General features: G+C 48.8%; 1 protein-coding gene across 5 annotated transcripts in view; it reads right to left on the reverse strand.

Moving 5' to 3' along the window:
* Positions 1 to 24,116, reverse strand: part of LOC119435993 (protein CBFA2T3) — a 122,107-nt gene extending 97,991 nt beyond the window's left edge. For 2 of the 5 annotated variants that reach the window (XM_049673137.1, XM_049673127.1), the window contains exon 1: positions 23,888 to 24,114. In XM_049673137.1, the coding sequence (XP_049529094.1) occupies positions 23,888 to 23,996 (109 nt within the window). In that variant the 5' untranslated portion in view covers positions 23,997 to 24,114. Of the gene's footprint in view, positions 1 to 15,363; positions 15,985 to 23,887 lie in introns of those variants that run through there. The other 3 variants (XM_049673133.1, XM_037702710.2, XM_049673148.1) reach the window with 3 other exon arrangements.
* Positions 24,117 to 24,485: the final 369 nt, after the last annotated feature.

Genomic DNA, 24,485 nt, shown 5'->3' on the forward strand with positions numbered 1-24,485 from the left:
AGAACAAACTAGATAGAGAAAATGAGAGGTGTGTGTGTGTGTGTCGCGGGGGCGGCGATCACTATAAAAAAAGGGGGTGCGTAGTACTAGGAGGTATTTTGTTGTTTATTTAAATAAACGAATAGATAAATAAAATAAAATGAAAGGAAGAAAATTAGTGCAGACCGCAATGACTGTCTAGCGCAGTCTGCTGACACCTGAACAGCGGTCAGCAGTTGAGGGGTGAAGGGAGTTAGTTAAAGAACAGGGAGAGGGGATAGCAGAGAGGGTAAACTGTTTGCATATATACACGACTAGGTAAAAGGTATCCACAGTCGGCTCCAATGTGGGAGGAGGCGGGACACGGCTGTCGCAATGGGAGAGAGCATCTGCTGCGGAAAAGGTATATACCTCACCTCCTCGCCCCACGATCTCCGTATATTTCATTCGCTGCTGTCTCGGCTACTACTGACTCAGAAAATTCTTGCAGTAGAATGCTCCCTGGACGGCGCTTTACAACTACTAGTGTACAGCCAAACTTTCCAAAGGGGCCTGGTGAGGCACCTTTCAAGCGCAAGGGCACTGAATTCGGTAGCCTTTGAAAATAAATATTTCGCAAGTGCCGAAATATAATAGTAGTTGTAGTAGTTTATTGTTTATATTGAGGAACAGGGAAAAAAAAAAGATAGGACCGCGGGCATCGTAACTGTCTCATCTTTCGATGGACGTTTGAGCTGCCCCGTGGTCGTGGAGAAAGAAATAACCGAAAGAAGGGAGAGATGGGACATGGCCGCTATAATAGAGGGATATAGTCGAACAAAGTAAATAAAAGGGGCCGTGGTCTCACTGGCGGTTTCCTTTCTTTTTTTTTTTTTCACAAAACTGGGTTCCCTCCGACCACCGGAGATGGTCCAAAAGGTTCGACCCGAGTCCGAGGCGCGACCAGAGACGGGCGCAAACGCGGTCTAGCGGCGCGTGCCAACGCGCTCTCTCGCGTCCCGCTAGCCCGCACAGACAGCCGCGGGGCGAAGCAGCGAACTCCAAGAGAGTGGAGAGCCGCGGGCTCGGATGGATGGAAGAGCGGCGCAAACGAGCTTCGGCTCCCTCACTCCTCTCGGGGTTTTTCTTTCTTCTTTTTTTTTCAGCGCGCCCGTCGAAAAATGTGGAAGTGCGCGTAAATGGCGCGCCTATCAGTCAAGCAAAGGGCGCGTGCGTTCTCCGGGACCCTTCAGGAGCAGGCGCCGCGGCGCAAAAGACCCGGGGGCTCCGACGACGACGTTCGCGCGCGATGGGAGAGGAGGTGGGAGGCGCCGTCCTTTGGAGGAGAACAGAGCCTGTCCGCGACAGGCCTCCGGGGAGGAGAAGCCGCGCCTCGAAGAACAGCGGGCCCGCGCCAAAGACAAAGAAAACCGCCGCCAGCAGCCGCCCGGAGGGGGAGGGGGGGGGGGGGAGAAAAAACGTTTAACACTGAATTTTGAGCACTGCGTGTACGCCTCCGCGCCCGAAGAGCCGAGAGGAAGATGTTCTTCCCGAGGCTGTAGTTGCGGATGCGCCAGCGGTGGTACATAGGCGGTGTCAGCCAGGCTTGACAGCCCAATTAATTTCACAAGAGATCACTTTAATCTTGTGCCGCGCGCTTCTCTCTTGGCGCGCTCGCTTCTTTCGGCGAACATGGTTAACACTGGCATTGCTAGCATTCACACGCCGGAGTGAGCGCTTCAAAATTCCGTAATTAGTTAACTTTGTTAACTCCCGTAGCGCAGCGGGCGCCCACTGCGAGCCAAAGCGTCCGCCCCCCCTTTCCCTCACTACCTACTTCCCTCGCGCCATCCACCCTATACCGACGACGAGAACACGATAATCAGGAGACGACTTGTTTTAGGAAAAAAAGAAAAGAGAAAAAAGGCCTCCGCGAGATAAAGAAAAGGTATACTGGCACGCGAACCAGCAAATAGTTTACTAAGCCATGCTGTCTCCGTCGTTCTCGAAGACTTCGACCAGAGCGAAGGAAAAAAAAAAGCGTCTCCAATTGAACAGATGGCTTCATCTTGAAAGTAGCTCACGAGTGAGACTGGTAGAAAAAAGAAAAAGGAAAAAGAAGAGAAGCTCGCACTGGCTAATTGGGCACGAGCGGCAATTAAATTTGTATCTGCTGCTCATATATACCACCGGCTTTTCTTTTTCTTTTTTTTTCTTATAGTTCGAAACAAACTTTAAAATAGATCACCTGTGGCGAATAGTGATTTCCTCGCTTTCCAGGCTGATTCTTTAGAGAGGCGTAAATTACCTGCATGCGAAATCGCAATGGCCAGGTAGCTAATTAAAACGATTAACTCGCGAGGTCAGTAGATTAAATAGTTTTTATTTATTCACTTCAGGGCAGATATTGCAATTGCGAAATTGAAGCTCCAAAGTATAGCGAAGTCATGTCTGCTTAACATAAATATTAAAAATAGCCCACCGCCTTTAAGATATTCGTCCACAAAATCTGCTAAAAATGAATTAGCGTTCCAGTTAACATCGTCTCGAATTGTTAGAGAAAGGCTTACTTTTAAATGGAACGTCAGTGTATTTCGTAGTACATTTTGAGATATCTCGAAAGTGGGGCTAGTCTTTGAATTTCTGCTAAGCAGACATGGCTTCGCGGCTACTCGGTTCCAATCTCGCGATTGCAACATGTGCCTATAGAGCGAATAATTAAAACGTTTATTAGGTAGTCATCGTAATTGCTTACCTGCATGGACATTATGTTTTGTCGTGCAGTTAAGCAATCCACCTTGACATAGGCCGATTTCGGCTTTATGCTGCATGCGATTTCAAAAAAAAAAAAAAAAAAGGAAAGATCTGTTCCAACTGACTAACATCAAGCACACGGTATACTGTTGGTGACACAATTCACTTTGCGGTGGCGACCGTTTGCTGTAACAAATTAAGGTGAGCGACAGCAACATCTTGCATCGTCCGCCACTTTGCTTTCACATGGAAGCGCCACGGGGGCCGAGTTCACGGGTCTCTTTTGACCATGTGTCGGCCGCGTTCGTTAATATCTTACTGTCGCGATTGACTACGCTTTAGCGAGTGAACTTCTTTTGGGAACACATGTGCAGGGGACGAAATGACAAAGTTCGTACGCCAGAGCGGTTCCCAGGAACAGGAGCCGACCAGTTGTGACAGCGAACAATTTATTATCAACCGGCCAAACGGTGCTTATGAAAGTAGCCCTTTGTGAACAAGGCCCCGCACTGACCCCGAAATGTGGCCTATACGAAACGCTGAATTCCCCCACCGAATGAGTCGCCACAGGCCGCAGCGTTCGCAAATTAAGGGTTCGTAACTATAGAGAAAAAAAAAAAAAAAAAAAAAGGGGCCAGGCAGGAAAGCGAGCTCGAGTTCTACGCCAGGGCCCGCGCCGTTTTTTTTTTTTTTCTTTTTTTTTAAGTTAGCTAGGGCGCTGCCTCACGCTGCATACTTGCTGTTTATACAAACTGTTGCGACATTAATTATTTTACTTATAATATTCAATATGCGGTTGAAGTTTACGTGCTACTTTTCAACAGTGACAGCTGCCTGTCCACTGATATTATACAGGGCATTTCCATGCGGCAGGCAAATGGCAAAGAGCGCTTACGAACGAGAAGCTTTGTGAATTCTGCCCCAGATCACAGGTCGCGGAAGTCTCTTACTCGAGACAGCTATAACTTGCAGGCTGACCGGCGAATATATAACGTGCGTCATAGTCAGAAGTGTGTTGTCTCCAATGCACACAACAAGCTTTGGCACTAACTATGGGTATACAAACGGCCCTTTTCGTGTTATCTTTAAGCTGGCTCCTCCCCGATGCGGTTTCCTCCAAACGTATAGTACCGGTCATCGTTGAAGCAGCTTCGACTGAACCGACTGATGATTTCAGCGAGTGACCCATGTCGATGCGTTTCGCCGTTCGAACCACAGCATAAATGCGCGCGTACGCTCACTGATTTAAAAATTGGTTTCGTCGCGCCATGTGCCGGCGCAATGCTTTGCGAAGAAGCGAAATTAGTAAATGTAGAAAGGGCCTTGAAGACCACGATGACATCGTCATTTATCAGCATGAGTTTAGCCATTATCGACCCCCGCATCGAACACTGTACGTATATAAATGAAAATCCAGTTTCTCTTTGTTGTGTACAAGCGACGCGCCACCGCTCCCCAGCTGGAGGAAGCACCAGCGCGGCAGAAATGAGAAGCGACCCTACCCCGAGTCGAGTGACAACTCGGGGTAGGGACAGGGACCGAGGGCCGAGGATTTGCCCCCTCAAACATATGCGGCGCTCGCCTGCGTCTTTGTAGAAAATAAACTCAGTCGGTCTTATGCCACCAACCGATGCGCATTCCTTTCACGGACGGGGCCCGACCCCGTACGTAACACCCTTGAGACCGGCTCATTGCAAGGCCTCCGCCTAATGCCAGAAGTGCAATATTGGCACGACGAGGTATGACAGTGAGTTGCGACAGCTTTGCCGACACAGTGAGAAACGGATTGAGTTGCGTAAAGCAAGAGCATTCACGATGTTTTTTTTTTTTTTCATACAATCGCGGCTATGCGTACATGGTGCAAGCCTCAAAATCCATGTACAAGAGAGCTACCGACGGCGCTTCTCTGTGAGAGACGCAAAAAGTGCAAGACTCCGTGGCAAAGCGTTTAGTTTGAGCCGAGACAAATCAGAAGCAAAGCACGAAGGAGCCCCTGCTGCGAGGTTCGGGCGAAGATAAAAAAAAAATGCGAGCCCCTTTGCCTCCACTTGAACACGTGCGCACGCACGGAGGCGCGAGCGGTGCAGACGGCCGTTGTAATTAAAAATGCGATCCCCCTCGCCAGCCGTCGATCGCATCGGACCACCGGACGCTAATGCGTTTCGCCGCGTCAACACGTCACGTGCTGGCTGCACGAGTCGCGGCGGACCAATTAGCGGGCCATTAATCTCGACAGTTGGCGCCACGAATCCCCGCTCTGCCACGGCTGCGCCTGCCAGGGCACAACTCGGCCACCGTATGAGAACACGCGCGTCCTTAGCTCGCCGGTGACGCTCGCAGCAAATGCCCGTGACGCAGAGGTCAGAGGAGGGAGCGGCTCACAGAGGTGCACCCCATCGTTCCCCGCGCGGTTCCGAAGAATCAAAAATATGTTCCCCCTGAGGGAAATGTAAAAAGAAAAAAAAAAGTTTCACGACGTTGTTATGTGCATTAGCATACAGCGATCCTCAGTATACAGTGCTGCATGCTATCGACTATTATCTGGTTCGTCCGAGAAAAGGCGTAAACATTGAGCGTTAGCATGATCTCTTCTTCATGCATGTGCAGGCGGGGAGGATGAAAATGCGGTGCGTTCTATTGGGACGGAAACCACAAAGCATTCCCTTTGTAAGAACTATTTGTCATTAGCTGGCTGCCTGCGTTAATAATGTTAGTGAAGGTTGCAGGCACACGATAAGCAGTTTTGACGAATGATAATATTCGCGAATGCGGCCTTTGTTTCAGAATTAAGAAAGCTTCTCGTTCGATAAGTGTTCTTTGCCCATTGACCGGTCAAATTCGTTAATAATATATCCGTCATCAGGATTGGGTGAATGTTTCGCTTACGTAAAGTTCTAACTAAGAGTGGTTTGTGAATACGGGCCGAGGTATTTTTTGTGAACGGGGCTCTGGACCTATATTCATTAAAAAAACATGTTGTTACGCTAGAACTGTTCGTTAGAGCAGGTGTCAGGCAGTCGTGATGGCCAATGACAAAGATCACTTACGAACTAAAAGCTTTGCGAATTCGACCCCTGCGGACTTTAGCGCTTCCTAAAGCTCTCAACTCATTTGCTGTGACAGCACTTTCTTCCCGAATCCCCTCAGCAACCCCCAACTGTGTGAATACGCCTCCCATTTCTGTGCAAAACTACACTGGCTGCATGCACACCGACGACAGCACAACGGCAACGATAACACGACGCGACGACAATGGTGATGCCCACCACAGACTAACATAACGGACAGACCAAACCATGTTTGCAGCTTTTAAGTGACGTGCCAGTCGAAAAAAAGGACCGTAAAATTCACATCTCATTACAGTATCACTTGAAAGGGACGCTAAAGAGAACCACTAGGTCAGTTTAAACTGATAAGGTATTCCTTCAAAACTGTATTTTCATTATTTCGCGCTGATAGTCTGATAGTCGCGCTAAAAGTCAGAAATGAAGACCAATTTTTTTTCTTTTTTTTTTTTTAGATTTCGCACCGAAACCTCAGCGCCGTTACATCACTGTGACGTCACGCATGTCAAAGTGTGTTTTCGTGTTCGGGCCACTGTGGCCCAGTAAAAGTTATTTCCAAATACGTACCAACACGCCCAATTCGCCACATTAAACGCAACAAATTATTTTTCTGTTTAGTGTCCGTTTAAAGACACGAAGAACATACGTACAAGGGGCGCTCGCACAAAGGTTCTCTTGCGCCTGTGGCTCGCGAGGCGCCGCGCGCATTCGTCTTTCTGTATTTTATTCATTGGCCAATCACGAAGCACTCCAATAAATGTGGGGCTTTTGTGGGCTTTATGAACCTTGCGTTTCGCGCAGTGCCGGTTGTCTCAACCCAAGGCCGCCCCACTTCAGGCCTATACCACCCTCACTTTTCTTTGTGCGAGTGCGTTTTTATTTATTTATTTATTTATTTATTTATTTATTTATTTATTTATTTATTTATTTATTTATTTATTATTTACTTATTTATTTATTTATTATCCCCTGCACCTTGAACAGCCGCGTATACATTAAAGCAATAGTAGCCGTGCTTGCACTGACGTGACAGCAGCGAATCGCCTCATTTCGATACGCTACCGCTTAAGATAATCAAATTCTGCGGTTTAGCGCCCTGAAACTGCGCAGCTGGTCTACGAGGGATGCAGAAGTGAGAGGGCTCCGGATTCATTTTGACCACCTGCGGTTCTTTAATGCCACTGCTTTCATCATGGCCACCCTATTTAATGTCCACTGCAGGCCGTTGGCCTCTGCCAGCGATCTTCAATTGCATTGAACTTGCGTCAGCAGACTCACCCGCCGTAGTGGCGTAGTTGCCTAGGCGTTGCGCTGCTAAGTCCTAGGTCGCGGGAACAAATCCCGGTCACGGCGGCCGCATTTCCATAGGGGCGAAATGCAAAAACGTGCATTGTCTGCACGTTAAAAAACCCCAGGTGGTCAAAATTAATTCGGAGTCCCTCACTACGGAGCGCCTCATAAACCATATCTTGGTTTTGTGCACATAGAACGTCCGAATTTAAATTAAATTAATTACATCAGCCGACTCCATCCTATGCCGGCATATTTCCTAATCTCACCGCACCACCTTATCATCTGCCACCGCCGAGTGCAGCTCAACATCCCTCGGAACTCATTTTGTTTCTCTTATAGACCACCGGTTGTCTGCTCTATACGCATTTCACAATTCGCTTAACCCCGCTTCTTTCTTCTATACTTCTACTAAAACATCAGCTACACCCCCTTGATTTCTAATCCACACCGTCACCTTCCTGTCTCTTAAACTTCATTTTTCATTCTATCTCTCGTTGCGTAATCCTTAGCTGCTTCTCAAGCTTATTTTCCGTCCTCCATTTTTTTCAGCCCTATATATCTAGTACTGGTACAGTGTACTTTTCATTTCTGAAGATATCATGCAGTAAGTTGCCGGTCATGACTGCTTCGCGGTATTCCATGGGCGCTCCAACCCGTTTTTATTCGCCTGCAAATTTACTTCACAAGATCTCGGTTCTCTGTCAGTACCAGCACCGATAAATGTGCTCTCTCTTTCACATGTGAACGCCTTTAACTTGGTGTGAGGCCCCCGCGGGCGTGCGCGAACTCACCGCGTCTTTCCTCCCCCCACCCCCCAATCTTCTCTCTATCTCATCTTTTTATTCCCCTTTCCCCAGCGTAGTCTGGCCAACGAGACGCATTTCTGGTTAACATCCCTGCCTTCTCCATTTCTTTCCTCCTCCTCCTCCTCTTTCACATATGTATTCAGGAGCCTGACTGCCAATTGCGAACTCTTGCTCTGTTGCTTCGCTGTTGAACATTACCAATTTGTTTCTTTGGCACATTAATCCTCAAGCCTATACCCTCAGACTTAGCCAGTTCATCTCTTCAATCATTTGCTATAATTTATATCCAGGCTTACTTAGTAGTACAATGCCATCTGCAAACCGCAGATTTCTGATATAATCCCTGTCGATTCTCAGACCTAACCATTCTAAGTCTGACGTAGTGAACACTCCTTAGCATGCAGCGAATAGCATTGGAGACACTGTGTCCTCTTTCCTGACACCCCTCTTAATCAACATTTTACCGCTTTTCTTGCGAAGAGTTGTGAGAGTTGTAGTATCCCTGTAGATATTTCCTAAGATATTCACGTGCGAATCCTCTACTCCTTGCACGTGCGGTTCCTCCGTGACTGCTGGAATTTCTACTGAATGGAACGCCTTTTTGTAATCTATTGAAGTCACATAGCGAGATTGGTCACACTGCGAATATTTCTCAAATACGCGATTGATGACATAGATGTGATAAATTGTTCAATATCCCTCTCTAAAGCCAACCTATTCTCTGGGTTGAATGAGGCCAAGTGTTGCGAGAATACTATATTCAAAATTATCCGTAAGAATATTTTGCCCAGCACCGAAAGCTATCTAATGAGCGCACGATTCTCCAACTTTTTGATGTGCTATTGTAGCGCGCTACTACGTGCCACAGTGATCCGCCCGAAAAAGACGACACGCAAGCACGCTTACGGTGCGCGAGCAGTGGGATCGGCGGTTGCAAGATCGAAGGCTAGCGGCGCTTTGTCCAGCTCCCACCTGCGGGCCCTGTTAAAATATAGGTTGTGGGCACCAGGCACCGACGAATGTCTGGTTTTTCCTCGCCCACACTATAATAATTTCACTTACATATACCGCATCAATTCTAGTACGACCATGACGGTACCTCATGTCACGTGTGCCAAACTCTTCTTGCCTTTAGCAGGTGGCCGTAGGCACCTAACGATAACTTCGTAACTTGATCGCTGAGGCCCTCTTCCCCAAGATGCGATGACCGTTTACCTCACGTAATTCAGGTGGCATATGCCTGTCTATCTACTCCCATCCAGCGCTCTAATTCAATGCGCCTTCCAAAAGAATTACCCCACGTTGCAATCCGTCACGGTGGCTCAGTCAGCTAAGGCGTTGCGCTGCTGAGCACGAGATCGCGGGATCGAATCCCGGCCGCGGCGGCCGCATTTCGATGGAGGCGAAATGCGAAAACGCCCGTGTACTTGCGTTGTAGTGCACGGTAAAGAACCCCAGGTGGTCAAAATTAATCCGGAGCCCTCCACTACGGTGTGCCTCATAATCAGAACTGGTTTTGGCACGTAAAACCTCAGAAAGAAGAGGAGGAATAACTTTATTGAAAAGGGGTTGGGGTGAAAGGTTATGAGCTCGACGGGTGGGGCCCCAAGTCCAGGGCTCCATTGGTTTCCGCCGCCTGCGTTACGTGACCCAGAAGTGCTAGCTGCACCTCGGGGTCAGAGCTGGCGAGTTGTGCCTCCCATTGCTCCAAAGTGTTCAATAGTTCAAATTTACCTAAAAAGGTATTTAAGTTTGGTGGTCTATTTTGGCAACCCCACGAAATGTGGTATAGCGATGGCGAGCCACCACACCACGGACAGGTGTGCCCATACAGCGTTGGAACAATTTTGTTTAATCTTTGTAGGTTTGGAAAGACCGCGTTTTAATCCTGCGGAGGTCTATGGCGTCCTCCCCGGCGTATGATTTGTGGGAGGTGCTGTATTTTTGTCGCGTGCCATGCTGGTGAGCAAGAACTTCGCGAGGGGTCATTCGGGACTCCTTCTGGAATGTTTGGTGGGGGAATTGACAGTGCGGTCGAGGCTCTGCTCGGTTCGTGAGCCCTCGAGCAAAAGCGTCCGCACTCTCGTTTCCCTCCAGGCCTGTGTGTCCCGGACACCAGATCAACCTGTATCTGTTTGTCAATCTCCCGCCTAGGAAATTTTCAACTTTCATGGGGAGGCGGCCGTTCAAAAAGAAACGGCACGCATCCTGCGAGTCGGAGATGATAGTCGTGTATGGTTCCTCCCTCCGTTCTTGCTCTTTGATCGCCAGGGCAATGGCAAAGCATTCCGCCTCGGCGATCGAGGACGTGTACAGGGAGGCACTCGTCATCATTCTCTTGTCGCTGCCAATTGCTGTTGCAACGGTCCGTTTCCAGTTGTACCTCGAAGTGTCCACATACAAAACATTTGTTTTGTTTTTTAGGTGTTTACGGAGCCATCTTACTCTCTCCTCTCTCCGCTTTTTTGTTTTGGTTTGGGTCCATGTTCTTAGGCAGGGGAGCGACCGAGATCTTGCATCGGACGGGATCCGGGATTTCCACCATGCAGTACCTCGTCCAGGTCCTGTGGGTACGGTGGGAAGCCCACCCTAGCGAGAATCTGTCTCCCCGTTCTCGTCTGGCTTAGACGACTTCTCTGTGCGTTCAGTACCACCGTCTTTAGCGCGGAGTAGGTATTATGTATTCCGAGGTCTAATAATTTTTGGGTTGGTGTGCCTACCGATAACTCTAGGGTCACTTTGAAGGCCCTCCTAATTAGAGACTCGATGTTTGCTTCTTCACTTTTGTTTAGTGTGTGGAAAGGTAGACTATACGTTATCTTACTCATTACAAGGGCCTGTACTAATCTAATTGTATCCGCCTCCTTCATTCCTTTTTTCTGATATGTTATTCTTTGTATCATTCTGGCAACTTGTTTTGTCACTGATTTTAACATGTTTATTGTGTGGTTTGCTCTTCCGTTACTCTGAACCCAGTAACCCAGAATTCTTGCAACGGTTACCTTTTTTATTTTGACTCCTTCAATTTGTATGTCTATGTCTCCATTACTTTTGTATATTTTTTCATGCACCCTGATAATTTTGGATTTATCTGGGGCACAACTGAGCCCGCTGGCCCTGGCGAAATTTTAAACTGCTGTTGCAGCCTCTTGGAGTGTCTGCTCCTTGCTAGCCAGGCATCCGCGCGTTGCCCATAAAGTGATATCATCCGCATATAAGGTGTATCTCAACTGCGGTACATCATCCAGGGCCCGCGCGAGTCCTCTCATGGCGATATTAAAGAGCAGAGGAGAGATGATGGCTCCTTGAGGGGTACCTTTGTTCGGCATCTGAAAAGGTTCCGACGTGACTTGTGCTACGCTTATTGTAGCTCTCCTCCCTGTTAGGAAAGCCTTTATGTAATTCAAGGTGTGTTCACCACATCCGATGTTGTTTAATTCGGATAGGATGACCCTATGTGAGATATTGTCGAACGCTCCTTTTAGATCAAGTGCTAGTATTAAGTGTTCTCCTCCTTTGGGTACGGAGCTCAGGACGTCCTCTTGTAATAGGAGGAATGCGTCCTGAGTGGAGAGGCTGCTGCGGAAACCCAGCATAATGGCTGGGAATAGGCCCTTGTCCTCTATGAAGTTTTGAAGCCGAGTGTGAATAACCCGTTCAAAAAGCTTTCCCATGCACGACGTCAGAGATATGGGACTCAGTGCCTGCAGGGATGGCTTCTTCCCGGGTTTCGGTATCATTATAATTTTGGCTTCTTTCCATTCATCGGGGATCACCCCTTTGAGCCAATAGTGTTCATTAAAATGGTTTGTCAATGCCCCTATGACCTTATCACTGAGGTTCCTAATCATTGCGTTTGTAATTTGGTCTGCACCAGGGTATAGTATTTCTTTTGGCCGTCTGAGTTTCCGCAAAGACCTCTTCCTTGGTTATTGGGGCGTCGAGTCTCTCATTTTTTACACCAGTGTAGTTAATTGGACTCCTGGTAGTATTAGTATCTTCTCCGATGTATCTGTTTTTAAGGAATTGTATTAATTCCTCATCCTTACCCGAAAACTCGTCCGTGATTCTCTGTAATGTTCTGCTCGTCACCGATTTTGAATTTCCTGGGTTAAGCATGTTCCTCAGGATAACCAAAGTTTTTGCAGTGCTCAGAGTGTCCTGTAGCGAGCTGCAGAACTGGATCCATCCCTCGGTCGCAATTTGGCTAGCGTATTGATTCGCCTACTCCGCTAGAGCAGAGATTCTGCGGAGCTGTCTTTGGTTTTTCCACTTCTTCAGCAGACTACGCCTGCTCTCCCACAGAGCTTCTTCTTTCTATTCAGAAAGAAGAAGAACCCCATGTTGCATGATTGAAGTGCACCATACAGATGCACCAAGATCATACACATGCGAAATGTTGTTTAACAGCAAGAAAAAAAATCTAAATGGCACAGGTAGTGCTTGTGCGCTACACTATGGTATTTTCAGCAGACGTTACTCGTCGTGACCGATTACCGGTGCTGCAGTGTTGCGTGATAGCAGGACAATCATTTCTGAAATATCACCGAAAGGTTACATTTTCGCCACTTCTTTTCTTGCTTATGTTGGATTTTAGACTCGAGTTAATCTTAAAACCCTTCACTCAAGTTTCCCCTAAAACCCCGTTCCTGCAGAAAACGAAAAACCACATGGTCGAGTGAAAGAAGGTCAGACTCTGGTAATCGACCAAAGGCTTTCGGCCTCCACAGGAACTGGTTGACAGGTCCGTGCTGCCAGCCCGTTCGAAATATTTACGTCTTTCCGCTACCATCTGAAACAGAATGCTCGCGCTTTTTTCTCCTTTTCCTGTACTTACCTGAACGGCTCAGGAATGGCGCATGCAGATATCAACTGAAGAGGACATTGCTGCGCGGTTGCTCCGACTTGGTCCAGGCACCTAGCGCTGAATCCGCAAAGCAGTTCGTACGCTACAGCGGTTCGCAAGAAGAGGCAGCCGCTAAGCGTGATAGCAAACATATTATTAGCGAACGTGGCTAGCTAAGAAGGAGAAAATTTTTGAATGCTGTCGCTCATTAATACCTCCCCCATTAAACACCATACATCATCATTAATACCTCCTGGTTTTCAAGAGCACATGCGCAAAGAGGGAAGGAAAACCAACAACGCAGAACGCTGAGTTGCTCCTTCCATTTTTAACGATACCTTTGCGCGTTTCTCGACAATCTTTCGTGTATATGCACAATTTTTGTATTCTCACCGGGACATCAAGATGCGCAGAATGCATCTGAAAGTTCGCCTCGCAGTAAGAACGACACAGGGGCGACCGAATACAGCCTCTGGCATTGAACTCAGTCGCAGGTGTGAATAGACCAGCAGTGAAACCGAGGCGAGGCGACAGATGGCGCGGGCGATATTTCTGTGCCGAACACTAAACTTCTTGCAATTATGTGGAGAGGGAGATATGGCGCCATATTGCTTGTGCCAATTTACAAGACGCGGTACCCGTATTTTAAGAATACTGGGGAGAGCGAACTTCGTAAGTACTTTGGTCGAAACTACAAGTGGTTGCGACATATAAAACCTTCCTATTTTCTTTTCTTCTGGAGTCAAGGATCAATAAACTGTTTTGATACTTTCGTGCAATACCTCAGGTGGACATATACCTCAGGCGGTATATGTCCACTTTCAGTAAATATCTCTAAATGGATTAAAAACACTTAATATAGCAATGGAAAGAGTTTTAATGGCACAGAGTGTCATATTCATTCTATCATTTCCAGCAACATTACGCTGGTATTGTCTGCAATAATATCGTGACAGTAGCAAATCTCGGGCAGAAGTCGCAAATCGTGTTGTTCGTAAGAACTGTTTCTCATTGGCCGTTCGTGTTCGCTAATAATATCATCACTATAGCAATTTTTCTGGCGCCCGTTCTTACGAATCCTTATGTCATACCAATTGCTTTGTGAATACAGGCCCTGGGCCCGGATTCACAAAGCCCTTGCGCTATTAGCAGCCAGTAACGCCGTCAGTGCGGCGACGATTATCTTATCTCGTCGATCATAAATGGCGGGTGACCCAGGACTGAGGAAGTGCTCCTATGCGCGAGCAGTTTTGTGAATCCGGACCCTGGCCGTGTTTGTGAAAATGTCTTGACGCTGTGAACGGCACCGTCTATCCAAAGTGCACACTTCCTGGCCTGCATGTCCATTGTTGCTGAAGCATGGTAGGGCCATAATTTTGTTTCCGTGGCCAAAAAATGCGATGCGTCGTCTTATTATAAGGTTCATCTGCAAGACCTAAAGTGCGAGTCAATGTGCACAGTAAAGGGCAGGTGCGCCGGCAGCGCGCATGGCGGTACCGTCTATAGTACCACTAGCTCAGTGTTTCGACTTGCGTACTGAACCTGCGCGGAGGCTGAGTCGTTACCAGCTAAAGCGAGGGCCATTGAATTTCGGAGGACTGATGCAGACACAAGAAAGCTCCGCTATAAGGACACATCTTTATCAACAAAGCTGCGAGCGAAGTTGAATCGCTGAGCCGCCACTGCGTTGGTTTCAATGGCGTTGGCATGGCCGCCAAACCACGGCATGTGTTTCTCTTCCACAAGAATGTTTCCTTGTCAATCACCCGTCCCTCACGATTATGATCGGCGTGATAGCGAGACTGTCGCCGTTGCGATAGACAATCGCGGACTTACGCAAGAGAAGTTTTGTGGATGCCGGCACACATTGAGAGAGTTTGGCGTGCAAGCCATTTGTTATCAACCGTACTCTATTGAGCCCTTTCGTTAAGTGACCCAACGGAGTTGTTAGTTTTAGGGTATTGATAGACTCGAGGTTTGAGCTTAGATGTACTATGAGCCACAATACAAGTAGCTTAAAATGCCGCACTACACGAAGACTGCAATTCTATGTTTCAGCATGCAGGCCTTCAGAAATGTGGCTGTGAATCCCCTTGTATGAATATACAAACTAGAGTTTACAGCGGCATTGCGTACTGATCAATAACAAAGAGATGACAAAACGCTGCGGCGCTGTATGTCAGCGGAAAAGAGCTGAAATGAGAACAGAGAGAAACAACACAGTTGACAGATCATCTGTGTTGTTGCCAGAGAAAAATATTTGATGTCAATGACCGTACAAGCGCACTGATGCTTCCTTTGGCGAAGTTGAGCAAAGGTGTAGCGTGTGTCGTGATGCTATAGACAATAATTAAGAAGCCAGAGTTATCGACCAGATATTCCCGTTGATATAAGCTCAGCACGATTTTAAGAGAAAAAATAGCTCTAATCTCCGTTTCCTCAGGCACACAAGTCTACGACATGCTTCCTTCCTTCAGTCAAACTACAAACGCCCCGAAAGAGGAGGAAAAAAAACTTTATACCAAGGACATGACGCTACGACGCTAAACATTATGCTTCAACGTTAGCCAGCTAGAATCTGCCACAAAGCCCGGACTAACACGCGACCAGCCCGGGCTCAAAGGAACGGATTCCCGCTTACCTTAGAGGTACACTGGCTGAAGAACTAGCTTTTGAGGTGGAGCACAGGGCACGTGGACGCTTGCTGCAGTGCCTCAGTCGCACTTATAGTCCTGGAGGAGCACAAGTTCGACGCGCACAGCCAAGGGGCAAAGTTTGGCATCACGGCGCTGGCCAGAGTCAACGCATCGAGCCGGGTGCCGGCCGAGGGGCAGCCGCTCGATCAAGTGTCCCGTTCCGAGATGCACGCCAGGCGCGGCCGCTCGATGACGACTCGGGCCACGGAGACCCCCGGGAGCGCAGAGCGGACGCGAACAAGTCGACCAAGCGCCGTAGCTTGGCAACACCGGGCAAAATTGAACAGATCACTGAGCCCTAGGTCAGTGGCATCACGATATAAAAGAAGTGTCGTTGCAGTCAATAAAACGAAGCCACTGGCAGGGCACAGAGAGAACGAAACGAGACCTGACAAAACTTTGTTAATAAGCGATCGCGAAGTTTTTCACGTACAACCGTTATACAAGTGGAGCACCGCGCACTTTGGTGCAGCAAGCCGCACTGGATCACAACTACTGCAAGTGAAATGCGAGAGGAAAAGACGAATGTGGAACTGTCAGGGGGTAAGAACGTTTCATGGCACTGCGTGGGAAAAAAGGAACGCCCGGTCGGCGTTCAGAGCTGCGCGCACCACTCTCAGGGGCCGGTCGATGCCCGACCGCGGGCGCGAACACGACTGCGGCCGATCGCGGGCTTTGGTGCGGGCTGTTTGGGCTGCTCCGGGTTACGGCCCGCCGGGCCTTGGGAGAGGAGCGAACGCCAGATGGCGGCACTCGCGCATGCCGCGCATGCGTCCTGCGCGGTGCTGAGCCGTGCGGCCATCTCTCGAGGCTGGCGATAACTGCGCTTCGTTGCGTCGGTGGGATGAGGACCCCGTGGTTCGGGCCGCACGTGTTTTCTCTTCCCGAATGCATTTGCCTCGTCGAGTGTTATCCTCTGGGACGGCGCGACGGGAGAGCGCGCGCGGGAAGCGCTCAGCTGCGCGCTGGCCCCTTCGAGTTTGCCGCTCCAGCGCAAGTCTTCCGGGAAACGCTTCAGCTGTGCGAGATTATTCAGGCTGTAGGCGTCGATGAGGCCGTAATCTTGCGAAGCCCATTTACGTCAGCGGCCGCAAGAGCAGCGTGCCAGCGCATTTTCATCGCCGTTAGATCCGTGCGGAAGAAACTTAGCGGATGACCCTGTCTTTTTATATGGTATTTTTATATGGAAACTACAAGTTGAGTAGAGCCGTCCTTCCCAAATCAACTGCTGAAGGTACGCCGGCATTTCTCTGTACATATACTGACTTGCGGTGACAAAGACGCACCACAACATAAACGTATCATATATATATATATATATATATATATATATATATATATATATATGCGACCGATGCGATATATATATATATATGTGTGTGTGTGTGTGTGTGTGTGTGTGTGTGTGTGTGTGTGTGTGTGTGTGTGTGTGTGTGTGTGTGTGTGTGTGTGTGTGTGTGTGTGTGTGTGTGTGTGTGTGTGTGTGTGTGTGTGTGTGTGTGTGTGTGTGTGTGTGTGTGTGTGTGTGTGTGTGTGTGTGTGTGTGTGTGTGTGTGTGTGTGTGTGTGTGTGTGTGTGTGTGTGTGTGTGTGTGTGTGTGTGAGAGAGAGAGAGAGAGAGACTTCGACCGATGCGATGCCTCTCTTTCCGAGCAGCCGCCCGAAGCACGCACGAGACAAAAGATGATGATGAGTCGTATGTACAGATGACGACGACGATATGCCCAAAATGCGCTCGCAATATATAAAACTACTGATATATCTCCGGATCTCCCACTTTACCAGCTAACAGCAGCAGACTATATTATAAAGAAGTCTGCCTCAGTCCGGACGTGACTGGTTCTCACATTTTCTTTTTTTTTTCTGTGTAGCTCTCTGCTTCTGCAGCGTGGACATTGTCCTCCTGGAGAAGGCCTATAAGTTTACAGTAATTATCTTGAATTATGTCGTAAAACTGTACGTATTAATAAGACATACACGCTGTATCAGTGCTTTAAAGACAGGATAGCTGCTTTAATGAACCCGCCCCGGGAGAGGGTAAAATGAATACACAAGTCAGACTAAAAACCCAATTCTCACACGTGCGCCGAACTCAGCAGTGTATTCGTGCCCACGCAAGCTCATTCCACCTTCCTGCTTACCGAATATTTTCAGTTAGATGGTCCATACTGGCAGCTTGCCACAATGTACACTCATCGTCATCTTATTTTGGGCCCGGCCTTTATAACTGCCTCAACTTGCCTTCCTCAACAGCTGTCGTTCCGTGCGCCATTACACGACCGCAGTCGAAATTAAATGGTCATGTAACAGGTCAGAGCACGCTACCTTGACAACCTGCGTGCACGCTTATGTGGCCATATATATGTGGCCATAGTCGCCAGTATCCTAGAGGCTTCTCCCATTCCCTCGCCCCCCCCCCCCCCCTCCTCCCTTCAGCGTAGTGCTGCTAACCGCACGCCGCTCCGGTTAGCATCTTTATGCCTTCCTGCATCTTCTCTCTTTGTCTCTTTTTAAAGCGTAGAGATTGCGGCAACTGCTCTGCAGAGCCAAAATAAATCTCGCGTCGCAGCCTGATCTGTTTGTCTTTAAGGCGTTTTTGATAGCTCATCATCGTCTACTATATTTCAGCTCCGTCTCATACAGGAAATGCGCGTACTAATAGCAAGTTTTAATAAAAACGATACAGTATGTATGCAATAAAAAAAATAACCTGAATAAAGACGCTCGCATCCTTCCAAAATCACCACCGGATTTAGATGTGTCATGTATGCAGCCGGTATTACGTCGGGTGCAAGTATTGAGGCAGATAATTTCACTGGGGCTTCTAAGGGAATACTTGCTCCCGTGTGTACGTGTGTTATTCCTATAGCCAGGTTCAGTTGCTAACGCGAACTTCTGTGAAAAAAGCATATACCAACGCAGCATGCCAGCGTACCCGCACATGCTAATCGTCTACTCTACGTGCTGCAGCTTCATTATACCCCAACACGGGGAAATACGTGTCCGGCGGTACGACATCTCCAGGGATTCCATGCGAGTAATTTCGAGTACAGCCGCTACAGTGCAAGTAAACGTCCATTTTAAAACCGACCTAATTTACTTTTCTTCGGGGAACCGCCAGTCGCGGCGCTCTCGTCAAAAACGCACGCGTGATGCCCTCGCGCTACAATATTGCGCTGCGTGGCCCCGAGCGACTTCGCGCCGCGCGCGCGCGCGCGCGCTATTGTGAGTTGGCGCTCCCACGTCGAGCAAGGGCAAACACGCCGAGCGAACAGCCGGTCTGCCCCCGTTGGGCCGCTGTCCAATGTCAGCGTCACGTGACGCGAGATGATTTGCTCGCGGGAGCGGTGACAGTGCGCGGGCATGGCCGGGGCTGGGCTGCGGCGGCTATCACCCTTTGGCAGCGCGTCCACTCGAGCCGGGCCCGTCTTCTGTCATCGCACGCCGGGGGGAATCAAATCGCGAGACACAAGCCAGAGCCCGCTCGGCCGGCGTTCCTGCACCGGGGGCCCCTCGCTCGCCGCCGCGCAGACTTGAAAAACACGCGCGCGCGGCGGTCCCCTCTCTTCGCGCAGATGCATCGCAGGCACGCGTGCATGCCACTCGGCAGCATCGCGCAACCCGCGCCATGCTAACACCCGCCGCAGAGATGCCTCCCACCGAGGGTCGCCGAGGAGCTGCCGCTTTTCTCGTCCTTGCGCGCACTGACGGTTGCCGCCGCTTGGCCGTATACGTCGCTGGCGTGCTTCTTTCACGCAATCCATCGCGCGGAGTTTCCAGCCGGCCGTTTACGTTTCAGCAAATTACTTCGTCAAGGCCTCACGTTGATGAAGACAACCTGACGCAATAGCTCTTCTCAACTCTGTTCTCAACATGTCGCTATACCTTCCAATTTCTTTTGTTCGACTACCTTCGTGTCTCTTTCACGCAGCATGCATTCATACCAGCCCGAGTACTCGGGCAAGCGCCCCTGTTCTGTCCTGTACCATACCGCCCTGTCCACGAATAATTAGACTGATTTCGGTAATATTTGCTTGAGAAACTTCACTAATCAAAGAAAATAAGGGGGAATTCTGGCCTAAACCGAGAAGGGGCCGCGAAGACCAGACCCGTATTATGTAAAGATTCTTTTCGTGCCATCCGTCCCGCTGAGGGGTCGATGTCGGTGATGGAGGGGGAGAGGCTTTGCACGAAGCAGTCACGAAGGGCAAAAAGGGTGGAAAATTAGAATAATTATTGCAACATTGTGTAACAATTAGTTTTAAAAAGATCATAGCTACACAGAGTGAATTCGGCAGGCAAATGGCTAAGAATACTTACGAACGGCAAAACCCTATGAATCCGTGGGGCCGACGCCCTGCATTAGTAAAAATTTACGACCCCCATGACCACAGGTTTTGTATTCACAGAAACAGCCAATGCCCAGATGCGCAAGAGACGCGCTAGAAGTGAAGGCGAACTGATTAAAGGTCATCTCGAATGTGTCTGGCTAACTGAGCGTGTCTTCCATTAGCTACGTGCCATTGGACATCGCTGCGGACAGCGCACGTGAGTGCTGCTGCTGCGTCAATACTGCATGCGCGCTTCTTCAGGGGATAAAATCACGAAACTTCTCGTTCGTAAGTGCTCTTTGCCATTGCCTGACCACCTCATTCAATCACATCTCCATCATAATGATTGACTGGAATTTCCTCTTCCGGACTATTCCGAGCTCTTAGCGTCTTAACGCTGTGTAGTTGTTCACTAAAATTATTCAGGTACGTACCAGCGGTCTGCAAGAAATCTGGGTTTCAAGTCTGCAAGAAATACTCAGGTTCCTTCCCAAAATCACGTGTGGGTGTCTAAACCCCATCGAGAAGTCAGAGGCTCATTAACTTCTGTTTGCAGTAATTCAGTTAAGAGGACCAGAGTCACTGGAATCTCGGACTTTTTAATATTTTATTTCCCCCTTGGAACCGGCTAGAGGAGGCAACATGCCAGAATTTGACAGCGGTGATGTGTACAGAATAGGTTTTAAGATCAGCACTTCCGTGCCTGGCAATCAGCCGTTCCACAAGTTGCTTCTCTCAAACTTTTATGGAGCGTCGCAAACGCCCTAGGTGATTCCGCAACAATCTGACTGTATTCCCTTGCAGAGCAGCGATAACAAAATTAGCCCTAAATTAATGCGAGCATTGGTACACCGAAAACATCCCACAATCTTTACCTGTCCCGATAAGGATATAGATTAAAAACACCGAAAATTACGAGACTCCTCCCTTTAAGAGCGAGCAATATGTACTAGCGATAGACAATCGGTATTCACCTTACCTCTGATAAATGAGTTTACTCAAGCACTTCACAACGTTTTTTTGGTCATTTACAATGTGTTAAAACCTCATAACGCTGCGTATAGGTACTCTCCATTAACTGACATTCCCTCGGGCAAATGTTTTCAATTTATTATTTATCGCACGAAAAACATTACTGCATGCACGAAGAAATATGCCTTTTCACTGTCACGCATAGCGTTCCAATGCTTGCACTGGCAGGCTCTGTAGGCCTCCATAAAGCATGTGCAAAGTGGCGCGTTTTACATTTTATACGCGTACAGCCAAGCACAGCGAAGTATGCATTGCAGGCAGTCACGTTCGTTTCGTGCATGTCCAGCCATGAAGTAACTGTTGGCTTAGGCCTCTCCGTACATTGATCAGAATGGGACTGCGTATGAGGTGTGTACCACGAGCATTGTTTTTTTCCTATACGCTCGCACTCGTTGAGCCGAGCGAAGATTACGACCGCTATTGCGCTGCCTGGCCTTTGCTTTGTACAACTCTTTACTCGCTTTCGGAGCGCATGTTTCGCGTCATGGGGCCAGCACTCCCGATGGGAGAAATTACTCGCTGCCTCTCTAAGGCTCGGCCGGCCTTGCTCGGGTAAGACGCGCTTGTCTGCGTTTGCTTCGCGCACGCGTTCGCATCGCCGAGTCGAGCCTGCGTGATAAGAGCCCTGACAAGCTCCATGAAGCCTGGCAAGCAGCTACAGGAGAGAAGACGAGGCACGGACCAGGCGGCGGAGCAAAACCCTTTTCGGATTAAGCCGCACGGTCCCGAGACAAGCCAGGCGAAGGCAAGACAAGCCCCAGAGAAACCGACAGCCGGGCGCAGAACGACGAGGCCTCTGAAACAAGCACAAGAAGCGATGCGCACGCGCACCCACACACGCACGCACACACGACCACAGAGTCGAAGCGGCCAGGGCGGCAGTCGAGTCAAGTCAAAGCTACTACGCGCTCAGACTGTATGCAGACCAGCAGAGCGCCAGGACGGGAAACAGCGGCCACGCCCGCGCGGCCAGCAGTCACTTTCCCTTTAGGCCGCGGGTCCGCCCTTTCGGGAGCTAAGCTTGCCGTGCGCCGCGCTCGAACTCGGCCGCTCTTTACCACAGATGAGCAGCGCAGTTTGCGCGTTATCTGGCAGCACGTGCAACTGCCGAATCGCGCGAGTGGCGCGGACAGAATGTTCCGGCTTCGCCAGGTCGCGAATGAGAGGTTTTCGAACTGTGCAGCTCCTGACTGCAGCGCACGCAAGCAGTTGAAGTTCCTATATATGGCACGGGTGATCAGCTGAAGAATGACCCTCCAACACAAGGAAAACCGCATATTAACGAATCGACCACGCTAATGGGCTTGGGTAACAAAGAGAACAGAGCTCATCACCAAATACGATACTCATATAGGACGCTCCACTAAATATTACGAAGACGACACACGTGCGTGTCGGTTTTGATGAGTGCTCCATCGAGAAGCTGCGTGAGTCAGAGCCAGTGGAGCCCCTATGATGAGTGAAATGATGATGTAGCGTTTTTGCTGCTCGAAGAGGCCCGGGATGGAATGTCACTTCATAATTAGCAGATTCAGCAGGCGTATTGAAGCACTTTGGTTTGATCACTCAGGGAATCGAAGAGTGAACCAATGGAAGTTGCTCAGAGTGGGTCACCCCTCAAGACAATGAAATACTAAACAGTTTCAAGCCACGTTCGTGGCTTTTCGTTGCGGTCCGTTTCCATGTATTGTCGTGCGAATAAATAAAAACGAATGTCTGTTTCCTTTGATATGGTGGTTAACTGGCAGTTTCCATCTGTCAGTTACAAAATCCTGGCATGATTACTAAGAATTGAAACCTTCCACCAAGATAAATTGGCAAGAAAAATATAGTAGTTGGATAGCGATTTTTTTACTACATTTAGGACTTTGAGGGCGCTCTTCGGTTTTGTTTTGTCATCTTTACAAGGTGTTGCAAACATTCTTCCTCAGTATGGTTTCACCTGTCTGTCTTCGTTTTTTTTTTCTTCTTTTTCTTTTTTTTTTTTCGTTTTCTTTCACGTACGCAGACTCATTTGCCACAGTGAAACAAATCCTGGTTGCCTCGCCCAATCAGATATCATTCGGCTTCACCCCACTACTAATGGAACGTGAAGCCAGTGTTTCCAGAACCTGATAGTGTTTACAGTCGAAAGCAGTATATATCCTATCGTCTGTGTGCCCACTATACCACTGCTGAGATCGAGGCCGATCCTGGTGCGACGGCAACTCGCTTTCCTGTGAGAGTGCGGTATGATTTCGCATTTGAAGGGAGAACTAAGTCAATGTACATGCTTTCTTCACTTTCTGGAAAATGCAGCCTGCGTTGTCCAGTTTAGAAAAGTAAAAAATGAACACCTTCGAATTACTTCAGGCTGCCCAGTACAATGTGCATGCTCCGATGGTGACGCCCCGGTGCGTAAACCGCGCAGCGCACAAGGTTTACATACACTCGCACCCCCACGAAACTACGCGTAAAGGAAGGGTCAGAAACCGCCGGCGACGTACGCAGGGTGTGGGTTTTATTCCGACTAACAATGTGCTTTTCTTTCCTTTACTTTGTCCCCGTTTCTTTCCGAACAATACTAGCATTAACATTTGTGTTTATTAAATAACGCTTTTTCTCACTTGAATAAGTTTAGTCATTGGTCCTGCTTTAAGGGCCATTTTGAGAAAATACAATACTCCGTGTATTTTACACCTCGGACCCCGCATCGAGACCTGATTTGCTTTTCTTAGCTCTCTTCGAGCGGGGGCTGTGACTTGTGACATTTATTCCTATCCAATTATTGTTCTTTTTTCTTTATTTACACGAGAAAATAAGCATCCATCATCACTTTAAGGTGACTGAACATCCTTTCTAAAATTACGTTAAGGGGTCTGCGGTCGTGCCATAAAGATGCCCACCTGCACATAATTAAAACGCATTAATTCCTTTATGGCCTTGTGTGGCTTTGCTCACTGTGGGACCGTATGGCGGAGTATCTGGCCCCAAAACACGCAGCTGCGGACATCGCTGTTTGCGCGGAACACCTGTCTGCAAGTCGTGGCCAGTGGCTTTTCCGCCGGCGACCACTTGCACTCAAGCGTCGTTTGCGGCGCGGACCCAACATGGATGCGTACACTCACATTCGCCGACGTTGTACAGGGGGTATCCCATTGCCATGACAGTCTGCTGCAGTGTGCTGGACGCCGTAAATCCGCCGGAGCACGCGACCGTGGAGCCGCCGTAGTTCATCGGGCTGGGCTCACAGCCTCGCCGGCGCGCTCGCCGTCATCGCCGAACGGCACGCGTGCCTCCTGGGTTACGCACTGGCCCGGATGCGGCTCGGGGAGACGCTTTCATTGGATCCTCCAGCAGTCACCTCCTTCTCAGCAACATACTTTTCATGGAAAAAGAAAACGACGTATTGGCTGCGGCATCTTCGATTCCCACAACATGTTCGCAAGACGACAACAACAACAACAACAACAACAACAACAACAACAACAACAACAACAACAACAACAACAACAACAACAACAACAACAACAACAACAACAACAACAACAACAACAACAACAACAACAACAAGACGGACAAGACCTTTTGGCGGACACCTGAACTGTCCTGCGCCCAAGCAAGGAGAATATATAAAAATAATAGTATAAGACCGGAGAAAAGCGACAGGAAAGTTATGATGAAAGTTGAGAGAAACAAAGAAAACAAGTTCACATAAACAAACAT

This window comes from Dermacentor silvarum, chromosome 1 (assembly GCF_013339745.2).
Source record: "Dermacentor silvarum isolate Dsil-2018 chromosome 1, BIME_Dsil_1.4, whole genome shotgun sequence".
NCBI classification, from domain to species: domain Eukaryota; kingdom Metazoa; phylum Arthropoda; class Arachnida; order Ixodida; family Ixodidae; genus Dermacentor; species Dermacentor silvarum.